Raw genomic sequence first — 14547 nt, 5'->3', positions numbered from 1 at the left:
GCTGGAGGCCAGCCCAGGAAAGTTAGTGAGACCTTGTCTCAAAATTTAAAAAATATAAAAAGGACATTATTAAGTGATAGCACCCTATATTCAATCCCCAGTACCCCCAACACCTTAAAAAACTAAATGAAGTATGCTAAAGTAATGCCAAGAATATTTTCGCATTAATAAATGAAAAATAAAATTATTTAAAAACATTTCAGTTTCTCATTTTAGTCATTTCTATTTTTGTATTTGTTTAAAATGCATTTTATATAATTTTATAATGTATATTACTTAGACTTATGTATATATAATTAATGTAGTAGAAAGTATATGAACTTTTTATTATGCTTTTTCCTTGAATTAAACCCAGAATTGAGCATGCTTGGTAAGCACTCTATCTCTGAACTTTATCCATAGTCTGTTATGCTTTTATAAAAAGCTCATTTCAAGCTAATATTTTTTGTTTTCTTTATGAGAAAGTAAATATTTTATTCCTTTGTTTCAAGTTATTTATGTAGTATAGCAGATTATTTTCATAAAATATTAAAGAACAATACTGACACACTGATATAGACAAATTATTTCAGGTCCTTTATATTATAGGACATCTGTGAAATAGCATTCTGAATGACAATTGGATTTTTCCTTTATTATTTTCATAGATTTTGTTAGAATTGAATACGATTAGGACAGTAGTCTTTAGAGATATTAAATTATGATTAATATTCTCTGATTAAGGAATCAAGGTAATTTTTATACATTTGAGAAAGTTTTAAAATTTTAAGTTAGAGGGAAAAGAGATTTTAAACTTCAAATGTTTATTTACTTAAGAGATTCACTTCTAGGGCCTGGGGTTGTGGCTCAGTGGTAGAGAGAGCACTTGCCTAGCACGTGTGAGGCACTGGGTTTGACCCTCAGCACCACATAAAAATAAATAAATAAAGGTATTGTGTTCATCTACAAACTAAAATATATATATATATATATTAAAAAAAGAGAGATTCACTTCTAGAGATTAATAGTGTCTTCCCCAGTAGTAACCAATAAATGGGACATTAATAGGCTTGTAAACAAATAGGAGGAAAGAAGCTGTGTATTTTGCCAGTTTTTTTTTTTTTTTTTCAATCATAAATTTATTCCTACTTAAGTTCACTGACTACTTGACTGGAGCTGATAAGACCCCTGTCTGGGGCTGCAGATATGGTTTTTAAATGCTAATAATAGAGGTATTTATTTTTAGTTTTTCATTTTTTTAAGTTTTTTTTTTCATTATGTAGTATCTTTATTTTGATACAGAAATTTTAGTAACTGAATAATACAAATAATTCTTTGCATCAGGGATTATATCTGGGGCACTTTTTTTAAAAAATTGATTATTTTTAGTTATATATGACAGTACTTTTTTTTTGATATAATTATACAGGCATGGAATATATCATATTCTAATTAGGATCCCATTCTTGTGGATATACATGATGGTGGAATTCAGTATGATGTATTTAAGTATGTACATAGGAAAATTATTTCAGGTTCGTTCCACTGTCTTTCCTTTTGAGGTATTTATTTTTAGGAAACATTTTTTCATTTTTGACTACATGAGTATCCTATTTTCTTTCAGAGGAGATGTTACCTCATTAACCATATTGCTTTCACTTTTGTTTTTTCTTATCTTGAAATAGCCAAATTGTTGCTTTTTTTCATTTGCAGTGTGTTTTTCCAAAATTTTTTACATGTTTTCTTCTTCCCTACAGCAATCTCCTGGGTTAGGCAGGCCTGTCTGGCTCCAGATTGCCGAGTCCGCTTACAGATTTACTCTGGGCTCAGTTGCTGGAGGTGAGTGACATGTCTGTGTGCTGTTTCAGGCTTGTGTTCATGTAATATTATCTCACTAGACTGGGGCAAATCAGCAAAGGTGCAGTTCATTGTTCCCGGAGGTCACGACTGCAGGGCTCTCTGAAGTGTTCTTTATTTTTACCTATGATCAGAGGACTTGTCATAGCATGGCTGTGGTCCCTCTGGCTCCAGTCTGTCTTCAGGATAAAACCTCTGTATTGATGTGAAAGTCTGAGATGCAGTACTACACTCACCTTAATTATACTGGTTAAGGACAGTATGAAAAAAAAAAAAATGGAAAATAAGACCGAATTTATGACATAGGGGCAGGCAGGAAATCAAGATTTGTGCTACAAATTCCAGAACCTCATGAAACAAAACAACCTCTCAAAGTGATTCACTTTTGCTTTTATGTTTTTTATTTTTTTCTTTCTTCTTTCACTGGTTTAAGACTATCTAGACTTATAGTTTATTTGCTAAAATGAACCTCCCCTCCCTTCCTTGCTCCCAGCGGAAATTTGAGAGACTCTTTTTGCTTAAATACTCTACAAAGAAAATATGTAGTTATTTTGTTGAGAGAAGCGTAGCAGGTGTGATTAAAATCCTTATGATTTTCCACAACAAGCCTGAACTTATGAGACTAGTATTTTTTTTTTCTTAGTTTTGTAAGTCATAAAGCATGTTTGGGTTTCAACTGTCAAAAAATATAATACTCTAGCTCATGTAATAAATATTTCAGTTCTAAAGCATGGCCTTATTTTTTTTAAAACCAAATCCTGTATGTAGGGGTAGGATCATGCGGAAATTTGTTTCCAATATTATGGTTATAACTAAGATTAATTTACCAAAATGCTTTAGTAAACTCAATTTTAAAAGTACAGCCACCTGGTTTGCTGGGATAGTCATTTTATAGTTATTAAGAGGTAACTGGAGTAATAGCATTTAATGGAAAAATATAAAGAATTGTTATACATAATATTTTAATGTTGTTTTTATGGGAAGCTGAGCATGAATTGTCTGATATTGGTGATGACTTGATAATCTACTCTTCAATTTATGAAGCTAGGATATCAAAGACCATTCTTGACAGTTGTTCTCTGACAGCTCTTTTTATGGGCCCCAGTGGTTGCTAGTCTGCCATCCTTTGGCTATCTGTGGGAGAACAAAGAATAATATGTCTCTTTTGTGAGAATAGATATTGTGTTTTATATTCTCACCCTTTCAGATGAGATTTGTTGTCTTTATGGACTCTATATTTAATTGTGTTCTTTTTAAAGCCTAAACATTGTTCTGTTTGTAGCTGTGGGAGCCACTGCAGTGTATCCTATAGATCTGGTGAAGACCCGGATGCAAAATCAGCGTGGCACTGGCTCAGTTGTTGGGGAGCTGATGTATAAAAACAGCTTTGACTGTTTTAAGAAAGTCTTGCGTTATGAGGGCTTCTTTGGACTCTACCGGGGTAAGCAAATCTCAGCAGCAGTTGAAGTTAGAGATTTTATCTCACCAGTAGCAGATTTTAACTATTACAGAAACCAGTATGTTGCCTGCTAAATCAGACTAGGGATGTTTCCTCTCTGTTTTTCTTAATGCTCATTTTCCTATTTTCCTTCTGGTGACTAGCAGTAGTAGTCTACAGATAAGACCTTTGCATCTTCTTCCTGCTATTTATATTTCTTGGAATCTAAATCTTGTCTTTGTGCCAACATGAGTCTATGTCACCATGTTCTCACAAACCAAGGCACACGTCTGCAGGTGGAACACAGGGATGGCAACTAAAAAAATAACTTCTTTTTTCAAAGGGGAGAAATGCACCTCTTTTCTGTGAATTCGAAGTTAGGGTCCACTTGAAGGTGAGTTTACTCTCAATGAGCTTGTTTCAACTGAAAGAAATATCAAATACTTTTGTCTCTTTTGAAGAGACCATTTTATAAGTCTTTCCCAAGGAGTCACTGAAGTTTAAGAAAAAACAAAACAAAGCCCTTTGGCTCCGAGTCTCATTCTTGTTCCTTTCCTCCCCTGAGCTCAGAGGCACACAGTCATAGCAGAGAGATTTTCTTTTGCAAGGAATTTACCACCAGCTCTGCACTGAGCGCAGCGCTGTCAGCATCAGAGGCTGCAGCTCCATGCAGAATCCTCCCCAGCCCCCATCAGCTTTGTAGGAACTTGTTCTCTTTGGAAGGAGAATGACTTTCATGTGCATGTTTTCACATTAGAATTTAGGGTTCCTTTTGGGGGGAGATTAATTTTTTAATCCTTTTGGGCGCCACTTGGAATTCTTTGAAAATACTCTCTACATGCTCAAGTCCAGAGTATTTATGTAATTTACTGTACTTGTTTGTTTGCACACACAAGCTCATTAATCCCTAGCTCATTCTGAGCTCTGTTGAACTGTTTGGCTTAGAACTTCTTCACAGGAAAGAAAGATTGGGCCTGAGCAAAGCCATAGCCTCGGAGCTGGGGTTGTGGCTCAGTGGTAGAACACTTGCCTTGCATACCTGAGGCACTGGGTTCGATCCTCAGCACCACATAAAAATAAATAAAGGTACTGTGTCCATCTACACTAAAAAAAAAATTTAAAAGCTGTAGGCTCATGGACAGAAGGAAAAACAATACCTCTAATTAGCATTATGTTCAAGTATTCAAGTTGAGAATGTAATTAATACACTTATATTTGAAGAAAAGCATGATGAAGATGTTTATTTTTGGCATTATATATAGAATAAGAGAAGAGAGTCATTTTGAATTCAAACTAGGCTCAAATACCCTGTTCCTGAGAATAAATCTAATTAATTTTGCTCAAATATTTAGAACTCTAGCCCCTCTAAATTCTGCCTGTACAGTATGTACCCCATGAGAAGAGGTGTGCATTCTCCCAAATGCAGGTCTTTCCAAGTGAAGGCTTGTTTTAAACTCATTAAGGTGTGAATATCTAGTGTTTGTTAATGGGTATCAGGCTGAGTGGCACTATAATTGTTTTTTTCTTTGACATCCCCAATCTTTTCATTGTTGAAAAATGACCTTTATCTTCCTTTGCATACAAAAAGAATGTCCTTTATTAGAAGAAACCTGGATTTATAATACATGGTTTAACTTTCTCCATGGATAAATGCTCACAGAATATTTTTCTTTTCTTTTCCTTTCCTTTCCTATTCTATTCTTTTCTTTTCTCTCCCCTTCCTTCCTTCCTTCCTTTGTTCCTTCCTTCCTTCCTTCCTTCCTTCCTTTCTTTTTTTTGATTGAACCCAGGGGCACCTAACCACTGAGCTATATCCCCAGCCCTCCCCCTTTTTTCTTTTTCTTTTTAAAATTTTGAGACAGGGTCTCACTAAGTTGCTTAGGGCCTTGCTAAATTGCTGAGGTTGGCTTTGAACTTGCAATCCTCCTGCCTCAGCCTCTCAAACCACTGGGGGCACACAGGCGTGCACCACTGTGCCTGGCCAAGATTTCATTTGAAAGAGATACCATTCTAAATAAATAGGTGCAACACAGTGAGTGGAGGAGGGGATTGTTGGTGTTATTTGGAATATGAACTGATAAACTCAGTCCTTAAATGAGAGATTTTTGTATTAGGGAGAAGATTCTAGGAGTCCTGTATGTGAGTACTGTGATTATTGAGATTGTCATATGTTGTTTAGAGCTGGTTCATTACTCTGTCAGATGATTGACAAAACTGTTGACAGATTAGCTAAATTTCTTTGCAGGCAACAATGGTAAAATGACACAAATCAGTACTTTATTGAGATTCCACAAGCTTTAGTGTGGCAAATGGTAAAACAAATACACATGCTACCATGGTTGTATGGGAGTTAGATTAAAAGTAATAGGGCCCTCTGGGGATATCGCTCAGTTGGTAGAGTGCTGGACTCGCAAGCACAAGGCCCTGGGTTCAATCCCCAGCACCGTAAAAAATAAAAAAAAAAAAGTAATAGGGCCTGATAATCATGAGGGTTAGAAAGTTAAGACTGCCATCTGCTGATTCATTCTTTTAAATCATTCTGCTGTCTGTGAAAGGTGTGTGCAGATTTGTGTTTGTCATTGATAATTCAGTTTGATTGACAGTAGCATGTATGCATGACTACTTGTTGGCTCTCAACTCATGGAACATCATCACTCAGCAGTATCCTCAAAGTAGGCTTAAGATCAGCAGTGAGTGAGCGTGCAAACACATATATAACTCCCTTGGCTGAATGACGGAAAGGATATAAAATGTTTATTGTTAGCATCTTTAAAAAATGTATGCAAAAAATGTATACTAACAATTTGGATAAGGTGTACTTTAGAGCTGAACCCTGGGAATATCTACAGATGTTGAATCGTTTATACATTGTTTTTCTTTTCCAGTTTGCAGCCTGCCTGGGAAATTTAACTTTCTAAGAATAACAATTTCTTTTGTTTTAAGGGGATTCTTTTAAAAAATGTCTTAAGCTTGACACATGTTAGTAAATGAAAATATAATAGGCATATGTTTTTGCTTATAGAAAATACTCATTAGATGATACTAAAGACTGCATTTTTCTTTGCAGTTGTGGCTTCCTTTTAAGTAAGTGAATACTGAATGCTGGGTTTCTCTAAGAGAATATTATGGGAGTTGGTATTCTATTATAACCAAGCTACTGTATGCTGCTATGTAGGTAGCATTATTTTTTGTCAAAATCTGGGTGTACTTAACAAAATACACTATTCAGAGGTTTTCCAGGTAGACAGCATTAACTTCCATAAAGTGTCTGTTTATATTTTTGGTTGTAACAAGGTGGGGAATTCGGTTCCTTTTGTATTGGCAGTGTTCCCAGAGTAGAGAAATCCCAGAGGCTCCATTCTTTCCTCCTGTACTTTTTGGGAAGGTGCTGGATAACTAGGTTGTTAAAAGAGTATGTTTAAGAAAAGGATTTAGGGCTAGGGTTGTGGCTCAGTGGCAGAGCACTTGCCTAGCACATTTGAGGCACTGGGTTCGATTCTCAGCACCACATATAAATAAAATAATGGTCCATTGCCAACTAAAAAAATATTAAAAAAAAAGAAAAAGGATTTATAGCCTCAAGAAAACATGACATTATATTTGACTTGTAAATGATTATTACATACATATACAGAGTTCTTAGGATAACCCATTTTACCCCATTTTAATTAAAATCCTGAAATGTTTTCTGGGTAAATAGTATGAAGGAAGCACTTCTTTCTTGGACTTGTATATAAGTATCTAGTACATTTATATTGTTAATGATGATCTATCTTTACCTAGGTCTGATACCACAGCTTATAGGGGTTGCTCCAGAAAAGGCCATTAAACTAACTGTAAGTTTGTTGCTCACCAAATTTATGTCATTTACTTAGATTACCATTTATTTAGATTAAGTTAAAAATAAAAATTGATGCTGCTGAAACTGGTACACTATCAAGACTCTTGTAAAACTATACATTTATATTGTAAGCCTTTGACGATATTTAATTTTATCATGAGACAGATATTTTGCTGACTTAGGAAAGCAACAGTGTGCCAGTAGGGGAAATGGTTGGGAATTCTGGTTAACTGGCTTTATCTTTCTAATTAGGTTAATGATTTTGTCCGGGACAAATTTACCAGAAGAGATGGCTCCATTCCACTTCCAGCAGAAGTCCTGGCTGGAGGTTGTGTAAGTATTAATCCTGGGTGTTTCCTGTGGCAGCTATATTCCGTAATCTCTTTCGCGTGCTAGGTAGGATAACTGAGTACCATTTCCCTTGAACCCAAGTGATTCAAAGCAGGTTTTCTCATGTGGAATGATTTTTTAAATTTTGTTGTATAATCTAAGTGGTTTTGAGGACAGAAAAGAGATATTATTTTCATCAGCTCTCTTAGAAGTTTCTGAAATATGACCTTCCAGACTTTTAAAAATCCTGATTCTTCTTAAGTATCACAGGAAATGTAGCATTGGGTAGTTACCACATATTTATATTGACTGGATCTTTTAAGTGTGAGATGACTGATTAATTGAAAATTTATATTTTAAGTGTAAGTAAGTCATTGTGGTATAATCATAATTTTCCTTCTTTAGGGATTGGAAGGTATGGCCAGCTACTGTAACTGTATTGCAGCTATTAATAAAAATTCTGAAGTCAAAGGTTCAGATTTTATTTACTTAGAACAAAAAACTTCTGTCTTAAAAGTGTAAGATTATGTTAGATTTAGGTCAATTCTCATATCTAAGTTGCAACTCAACTAATTTTACTTGTGGTATTTGTTTCACATTTGATAATGTGATTTGTTTGATACTTGTTTAGTCCACTTTGCTCCTGAAATTGTGAATAACTTCTAGCTGAATTGTTGGCAGGCAGTCTTTACTAAAACCTTTTTAGTTGCTGAGCCTGAGGCAAATGTGGTCAATGACCTTTGAAGTTTTAATTCAGCAAAGCTGCCCACTGGGTTAGAGAGGTAGGTTGTTCTAGGTTCTCCTTGATGAGATTTGTCAACCTGATACATACATAAGTCCTTAGCTTTCTGCAACCAAAGTTCTAATGCAAGAGGTAGATTGGGGTGTGTGTGTATGCATGTTTACATGTATGTTTCCTTTTTTTTAAATTAATTTTTTAGTTGTCAGTGGACCTTTATTTAATTAATTAATTAATTTATATGTGGTGCTGAGAAGCGAACCCAGTGCCTCACACATGCTAGGCAAGCGCTCTACCACTGAGCTATGACCCCAGCTCGTGTGTATGTTTCTTGCATATATTCTGAGCAATGCATTGTCTTTGAATTTCTTTTTTCAAAAAGGATAAACAATCATATTTTTGCCTAGGTGGATCACCAAACTTGTAGTTTCTCCTCTCCATCCCCATTAGATACTCTAATTGTTTCTCATCTACTGAGAGAAACTTGTAAATTATAAATATTTATCTCAGTGATTTGAGCTTCCCTTTTGTTAACTTTCCTAATTAATTTTTACCACAGCACATGCATCCATTTATCAGAAACCTAAGTCATGCTCTTTCTGTCTTACATTACTGATTATGCTTACCTATAATACCAGCTACTTAGGAGACTGAGGAAGGATGATTCCAAGTTTGAGGTCAACCAGGGCAACGTAGTGAAACCATCTCAAAATAAAATAGAAAAAAGAACTGGGGATGTAACTAAGTGGTAGAATACATACCTAGCATGTGTGAAACCTTGGGTTCCATCTCCAGTACTGTATGCATGCATGCATGCATGAATGAATGAATGAATGAATGAATAAATAAATAAATGACTCCTTATAGCTAATTATTTCTGTTTCCATTTGTAATAGAGGATTTTGGTCATGAAACTGACTTATTCCCCTGTCTGATCTGTGACCTAAGAGTTTAAATTATAATCGGATAAATTGGTTCCTTTGTTATTCCTGGGTATGGACCCTGTTTATAGATTTGAACTTCTGAGAATTTGTTTAAGTCTCAAGGATTGTGCCGACATTCTAAATCTCTTACTTAATCATGAATCATTTCTGGAGGCTTTAATGAATTGTCTAGCTGGAAATTGACAGGATGGGAAATAGTTTGGTTGGACTATAGGCACAATGATTAGGTCGTCTGCAGTTCTTTTCTTGGAACAGTTTCTGCTTCCCACTTTAAATCTCTTTATTCAGAGAGAAAGAAAATGTGCAATTATTGATTTTTTACTCATGAATTCAGTCATACTACAGTGTAAATGATTGTTAAAGCATGATCCACCATTTCTTCCAAAGTTGATGAATTTCCGTGGAGAATAAAGTCTTAGACAAAAAGGGTGAGACTATAGAATATCAAGCACTGTGGGATGCAGGATACTCTTTCCTGAATGGTAAACACTGGGAAGAGTAGCTGCCTGACAGGCTGATCCTGAGAGTTCTCACCAGCTGAGGCAGTGGTGATGATACAATGTACAGCGTCCTTCTGGTGTTGGAGTGTTGACAATGCCACCTGTGAGAAGAGGACTGATGTTCTTCCAAAAATGACCCAATTTTAAAGTTGTACTTAATACAGGTTAATTAGGAAGAAATGACTCAAACTGAGTAATAGGCTTTTTTTTTTTTTTTTTTTTTTAAAGCAGAAGGATTAGCTAAGGCCTGGGCTTTAAGTGTCTTGTAGATAGGTGAGAGGGAAATTCTGTTGCTATGAAAATAACTATAATATTGCCCTTTTGGAAAACTGATGTGTATTGTCTGGATCATGAAGTGACCAAAAAGTAAAATCCCTGGTCCTCTGGCATCATATGTTTTTCATTGTTCTTTGTTTCATTTTATGATTTTTTTTTTCTTTTCTTTCTTTTTTGGTGCTGGGGATTGAACCCAGGGCCTCATGCATGCTAAGTGTGACTCCACCGCTGAGCTACATCCCCAGCCCTATGATCAGTTTTTAAAGAATGCGATATTTGATACTTGCAAAATAATATATGCTACATGGATATAAAGAGTAATAATAAAATGAACATCTACACACTTGCCACCCAACTTAACTAAAATATTATTACTATCATCGACACTGATTTTTGCTTTTAATGTAGTCTAGGATCTACTAGATTGCTAATGAGCAGTAGGGACTTTTCCTATTGGGCTGAACATTTTATAGCAATTATCTCATTATCATTCCTAACTAGGGTTCACTAAACCTTAGTGAGATCCAGCACTTAGTAAATGGCAAAGTGGAAATTCAAACCACTTCTGTCTCCAAAACCATATTCGTTCACATTTGATATATGTCCATTCATTCATTCTTTAATTTGTTCATTCTCTTATTCATTGAATACTTACATGTTTCAGGTAGATTTTAAAAAGCAACAGGAAAACAAACTCATTACCACCAAGATATATCTCCAACCCCTCAAAAAGCAGCTGTATTGATATATAATTCATATACTATACAATTCCCCCATTTAATGGGTATAGTTCATTGGGTTTTAGTATATTCAGAGTTGTGCAGCCATACCCACAACCAATTTTAGAACATTTCATCACCACAAAAGAAACCTAATATCCTTACCTGTCACCCTCCAATTTTCCCACCTCCCCGCCAATTCTAGCAAACCATTAATATACTTTGTTTCTATAGATTCGCCAATTCTGACTATGTCATATAAATGGAACCATATATCATATGCCTTTGTTCCTGTCTTCTTACACATAGCATGCTTTCAAGGTTTAACCATGTTTTAGCATCAACCAATATGTCATTCCTTTTTTATCGCTCAATATATGGATATACCATATTTTGTTTATCTAGTCATCAGTAAATGCACATTTGGGCTGTTTCTACCTTTTTTTTTATTATGAATAATGCTGCTATGAGCATTGGTGTGTAAGGTTTTACAAACACAAAAACCTGATCCCCACCCAACATGCTAAAAACATGTTAAGCAGAAGAAACCCGCTATAAAAGAAGGCACAAATGTTTTCATTTCTCTTGGGTACATACCTTTAAGTGGAATTAGTGGACAGTAATATGGCAATTTCAATTAGAACTTTAAGGAACTAAAATCCTGTTTCCGAAAATTACCACACTCTTACATTTCTATAGTAGTTCATGAGTGTTCTGTTTTCTCCATGTCTTTGCCTATTGTCTGCCTTTTCATTGTAGCTATCCTACTGGGTGTGAAGTGTGGCATCTTATTTGTGGTCTAACAACTAACTAATAATAGTGAGCATCTTTTCATGTGCATATTGGCCATTTGTATAAGCTTTGGAAAAACATCTATTCAGAATCTTTACCCATTTTTAAATTGGGTTGTTTATTATTATTATTATTATTATTATTATTATTATTATTTATTTTTTTGGTTGTTGATGGACCTTCATACTATTTATTTATATGTGGTGCTGAGAATCAAACCCAGTGCCTCACACATGCTAGGCAAGCACTCCACCACTAAGCCACAATCCTAGCCCCATGTCTTTTGTTATTGAGTTATAAGAGTTCTTTATATATACAAAATATGAGTGCCTTCTTAGATATATGATTTTCAGATATTTTTCACTTTCTTGATGAGTTCTTTGAAGAATTGTACTTTAATATAGTCCCGTTTATCTGTTTTTTCTTGTGTTACTTGTGCTTTTTGTGTTATATTTAAGAAATCATTGCCCAAAGCAAGATCATGAAGAGTTATGCCTGTTTTCTTATAAGAGTTTTGTACTTTTAGCTCTTAATTTTTAGGTCTTTGATCTTTAATGCCCCCTGCCTTCTTTTTGGTACTGGGGATTGAACCCACAAGTGCTTAACCATGGAGCCACATCCCCAGCCCATTTTATTTTTTATTTAGAGACAGGGTCTTGCTAAGTTGCTTAGGGCCTTGCTAAATTGCTGAGGTTGGCTTTGAACTTGTATCGTCCTGCCTCAGCCTCCCAAGCCGCTGGGATTATAGGCATGCGCCACCACACCCAGCTTGATGCCATTTTTTAAGCTTAATTTTTTAGGGCCTTTTGCCTTGAGCAGAGATATTACCAAAGGACAGTTTTATTTTTCATTGCCAACATTGGCATGTTTTCTTCTAAGTTTTCATATACTGCACACACGTAAACGCTCTTCTGCATCATATGTGTGTGAACTGTATACTCTGTGTTCACACATACTGTCTTTTTTAAGCCAGATGGAAGTTTCTTTGACTTTGACTTCCTGATTCAGAATGCAAGCAGTTCTCACTAAGGGAAGGATGGAGTCACGGTGGAACATCTCACTTCAGAAATAGGATGCAGAGCTGCGGGTGTAGTTCAGGTGACAGAGCACGTGCCTAGTGTGTGTGAGGATCTGGGTTTGATCTCCAGCACTGAAAAGAAAACAAATAGAATACAATTTTTGGAAATAGAAGTGTAAACAGATTGTGTATTTGATTACTACCCAAAATAGTGCTTCAGAAAATTCATTCATACCTCTTTCCAGTCAATCTTTCCCCTTTTCCCCCAGGCAACTACAGTTTTGAGTTCTGTCATAAGTTTTGCTTATTCTTGGATTTCATATAAATGGAATATACAAAATACATTCTTTCATGGCTGGCTTCTTTTGCTTAACATGCTTTCAGATAGTCATCCTTGTTGTTATGTTGGGATCAGACTTTTTTTGCATTTAAAAAAAAAAATTTGCTGGGGTTGGGGATGTAGCTCAGTTGGTAGAGTGCTTGCCCTGGGTTCAATCCCCAGCACTGCAAAAAAAAAAAAAAAAAAAAAAATTGCTGAGTATTTTATAAATGTACCACATTTTATTTATCTGTTTTCTTTATCATTTTGTTTATCTGTTTGTTCTTCTGTTGGTGGATATTTAAGTTGTTTCCATATTTTGTCTATTATAAATAAGGTTGCTATAAACCTTGTTGTATCAATCTTTGTCAACATATATTTTGTTTTTTGGGGGAATTACTAAGAGTAGAATAGGGTAGATATGTGTTCCACTTAAATGAAACTGTCAATTACTTCTTAGAAGTGGACAGGCCATCTTACTGTCCTATTAGCAGTATGTAAGTATTCCAGTTATTGCATATCCTCGCTGATGTTCAAAATTCTTAATATTTTTGCTATTTGTCATTCTAATTAGTATGACACGTTATTGTGCTTTTAATTTGCTTTAAGGTTTCTCTGGTAAATACTTGTTATTTTATTGTTAAACTCTAACCCCAGGTCAGTTTATCATTCACCTGATGATTTACCTCCTCCAGAGTGCATTCACTCCTGAGTAGATAGAAGTCATAAAACCCAAAATGTATTTATTGCTCAGTAAAGGGCTAAAGTAATCCCCTCATGTTGCGGGTGAAGTTCCTCAACCATGTGCAAACATACTTCAGAGGAGGACGCATTCTTTCCTTTGTGTCTTGTGTTCAATCTACATAGTGCCCTCACCTTGGTTAGAGCCCCAAAGCCCTATGAGATAGATAGAGCAGTTGTTGGGATTCCAAGGAAACCAAGAATTGGATTAGCTTATGACTATTTAGGTCAACAGGCTTCCAAACCCACAATCTTTGCACTGTTGCATGTTTCTTCCCTTCAGTCTATGCATGTGTGCACATGTGCAAGCTTGCACACATGCCCTCTCCCCATATGGGTGCAGTAGAAATCTCACTTGTTAATTGGAGCATTTACCAATCTTTGTGGCCAAGATCTGTAGCTAGCCAACTCCCTAGCTAAAGAAGTCTACCTGTAACCTGATCTTGGGCATCTTTAAATAGCTCCTCTGTCTCACATGTCCAGGGATCAGTATAGTCCTAACTTTATTCCTGCATACTTAACATGAATACATATACATATGCTCACAAGTTAAAAGTGATATATGATAGGTACACAGGGATTTTGATGCCTCTTATATTAGCCTGTTCTGACAGCTATAACAAAGTTCCTTAAACTGGATACTTCATAATGTAAATCTATTATTCACAATTCTGGAAAGTGCAAGATGAAGGTGCCAGCAGATTCAGGGTGATAATGGTGCCTCGTTGCTGTACCTTCACATGGAGGAGGGGACAAGGTAGCTACCTTCAACCTCTTCCAGAGAAGTTTACCAATCCCATTCATGAGGGCAGAAGCCTTAGAACTTAATCACGTCCCATAGGCCCTACCTCTTGATACTATCACCCTGGGGAATAGGTTCTAAAGTATGAATTTGGGGGAACACCAACATTGAGATCATAGCACTTCCTTTACCATAGATATAAGTATGTATAGTTTCATATCATAACACCCTGGTGTATTTTATCACTCAGCAATAAACATTGCAGTTTGTTCTTTTTTTTTTAAAGGAGCAAAGTTCTTGTACTTTATTGAT

The 14547-nt window shown here is 35.6% G+C and overlaps 1 protein-coding gene across 1 annotated transcript in view; it reads left to right on the top strand.

The window, feature by feature from the left end:
• Nucleotides 1–14547, top strand: part of Slc25a12 (solute carrier family 25 member 12) — an 87705-nt gene that overhangs the window by 58703 nt on the left and 14455 nt on the right. The window contains exons 10-13 of the mRNA XM_047543411.1: nucleotides 1737–1818; nucleotides 3119–3277; nucleotides 7058–7110; nucleotides 7368–7448. Coding sequence (XP_047399367.1) covers nucleotides 1737–1818; nucleotides 3119–3277; nucleotides 7058–7110; nucleotides 7368–7448 — 375 coding nt within the window. The remainder of the gene's footprint in view (nucleotides 1–1736; nucleotides 1819–3118; nucleotides 3278–7057; nucleotides 7111–7367; nucleotides 7449–14547) is intronic.

Source organism: Sciurus carolinensis, chromosome 3 (genome assembly GCF_902686445.1).
Source record: "Sciurus carolinensis chromosome 3, mSciCar1.2, whole genome shotgun sequence".
NCBI classification, from domain to species: Eukaryota; Metazoa; Chordata; class Mammalia; order Rodentia; family Sciuridae; genus Sciurus; species Sciurus carolinensis.
Note: the sequence above shows the minus strand (reverse complement) of the source record. Positions and strands in the feature narration are given on the sequence as shown.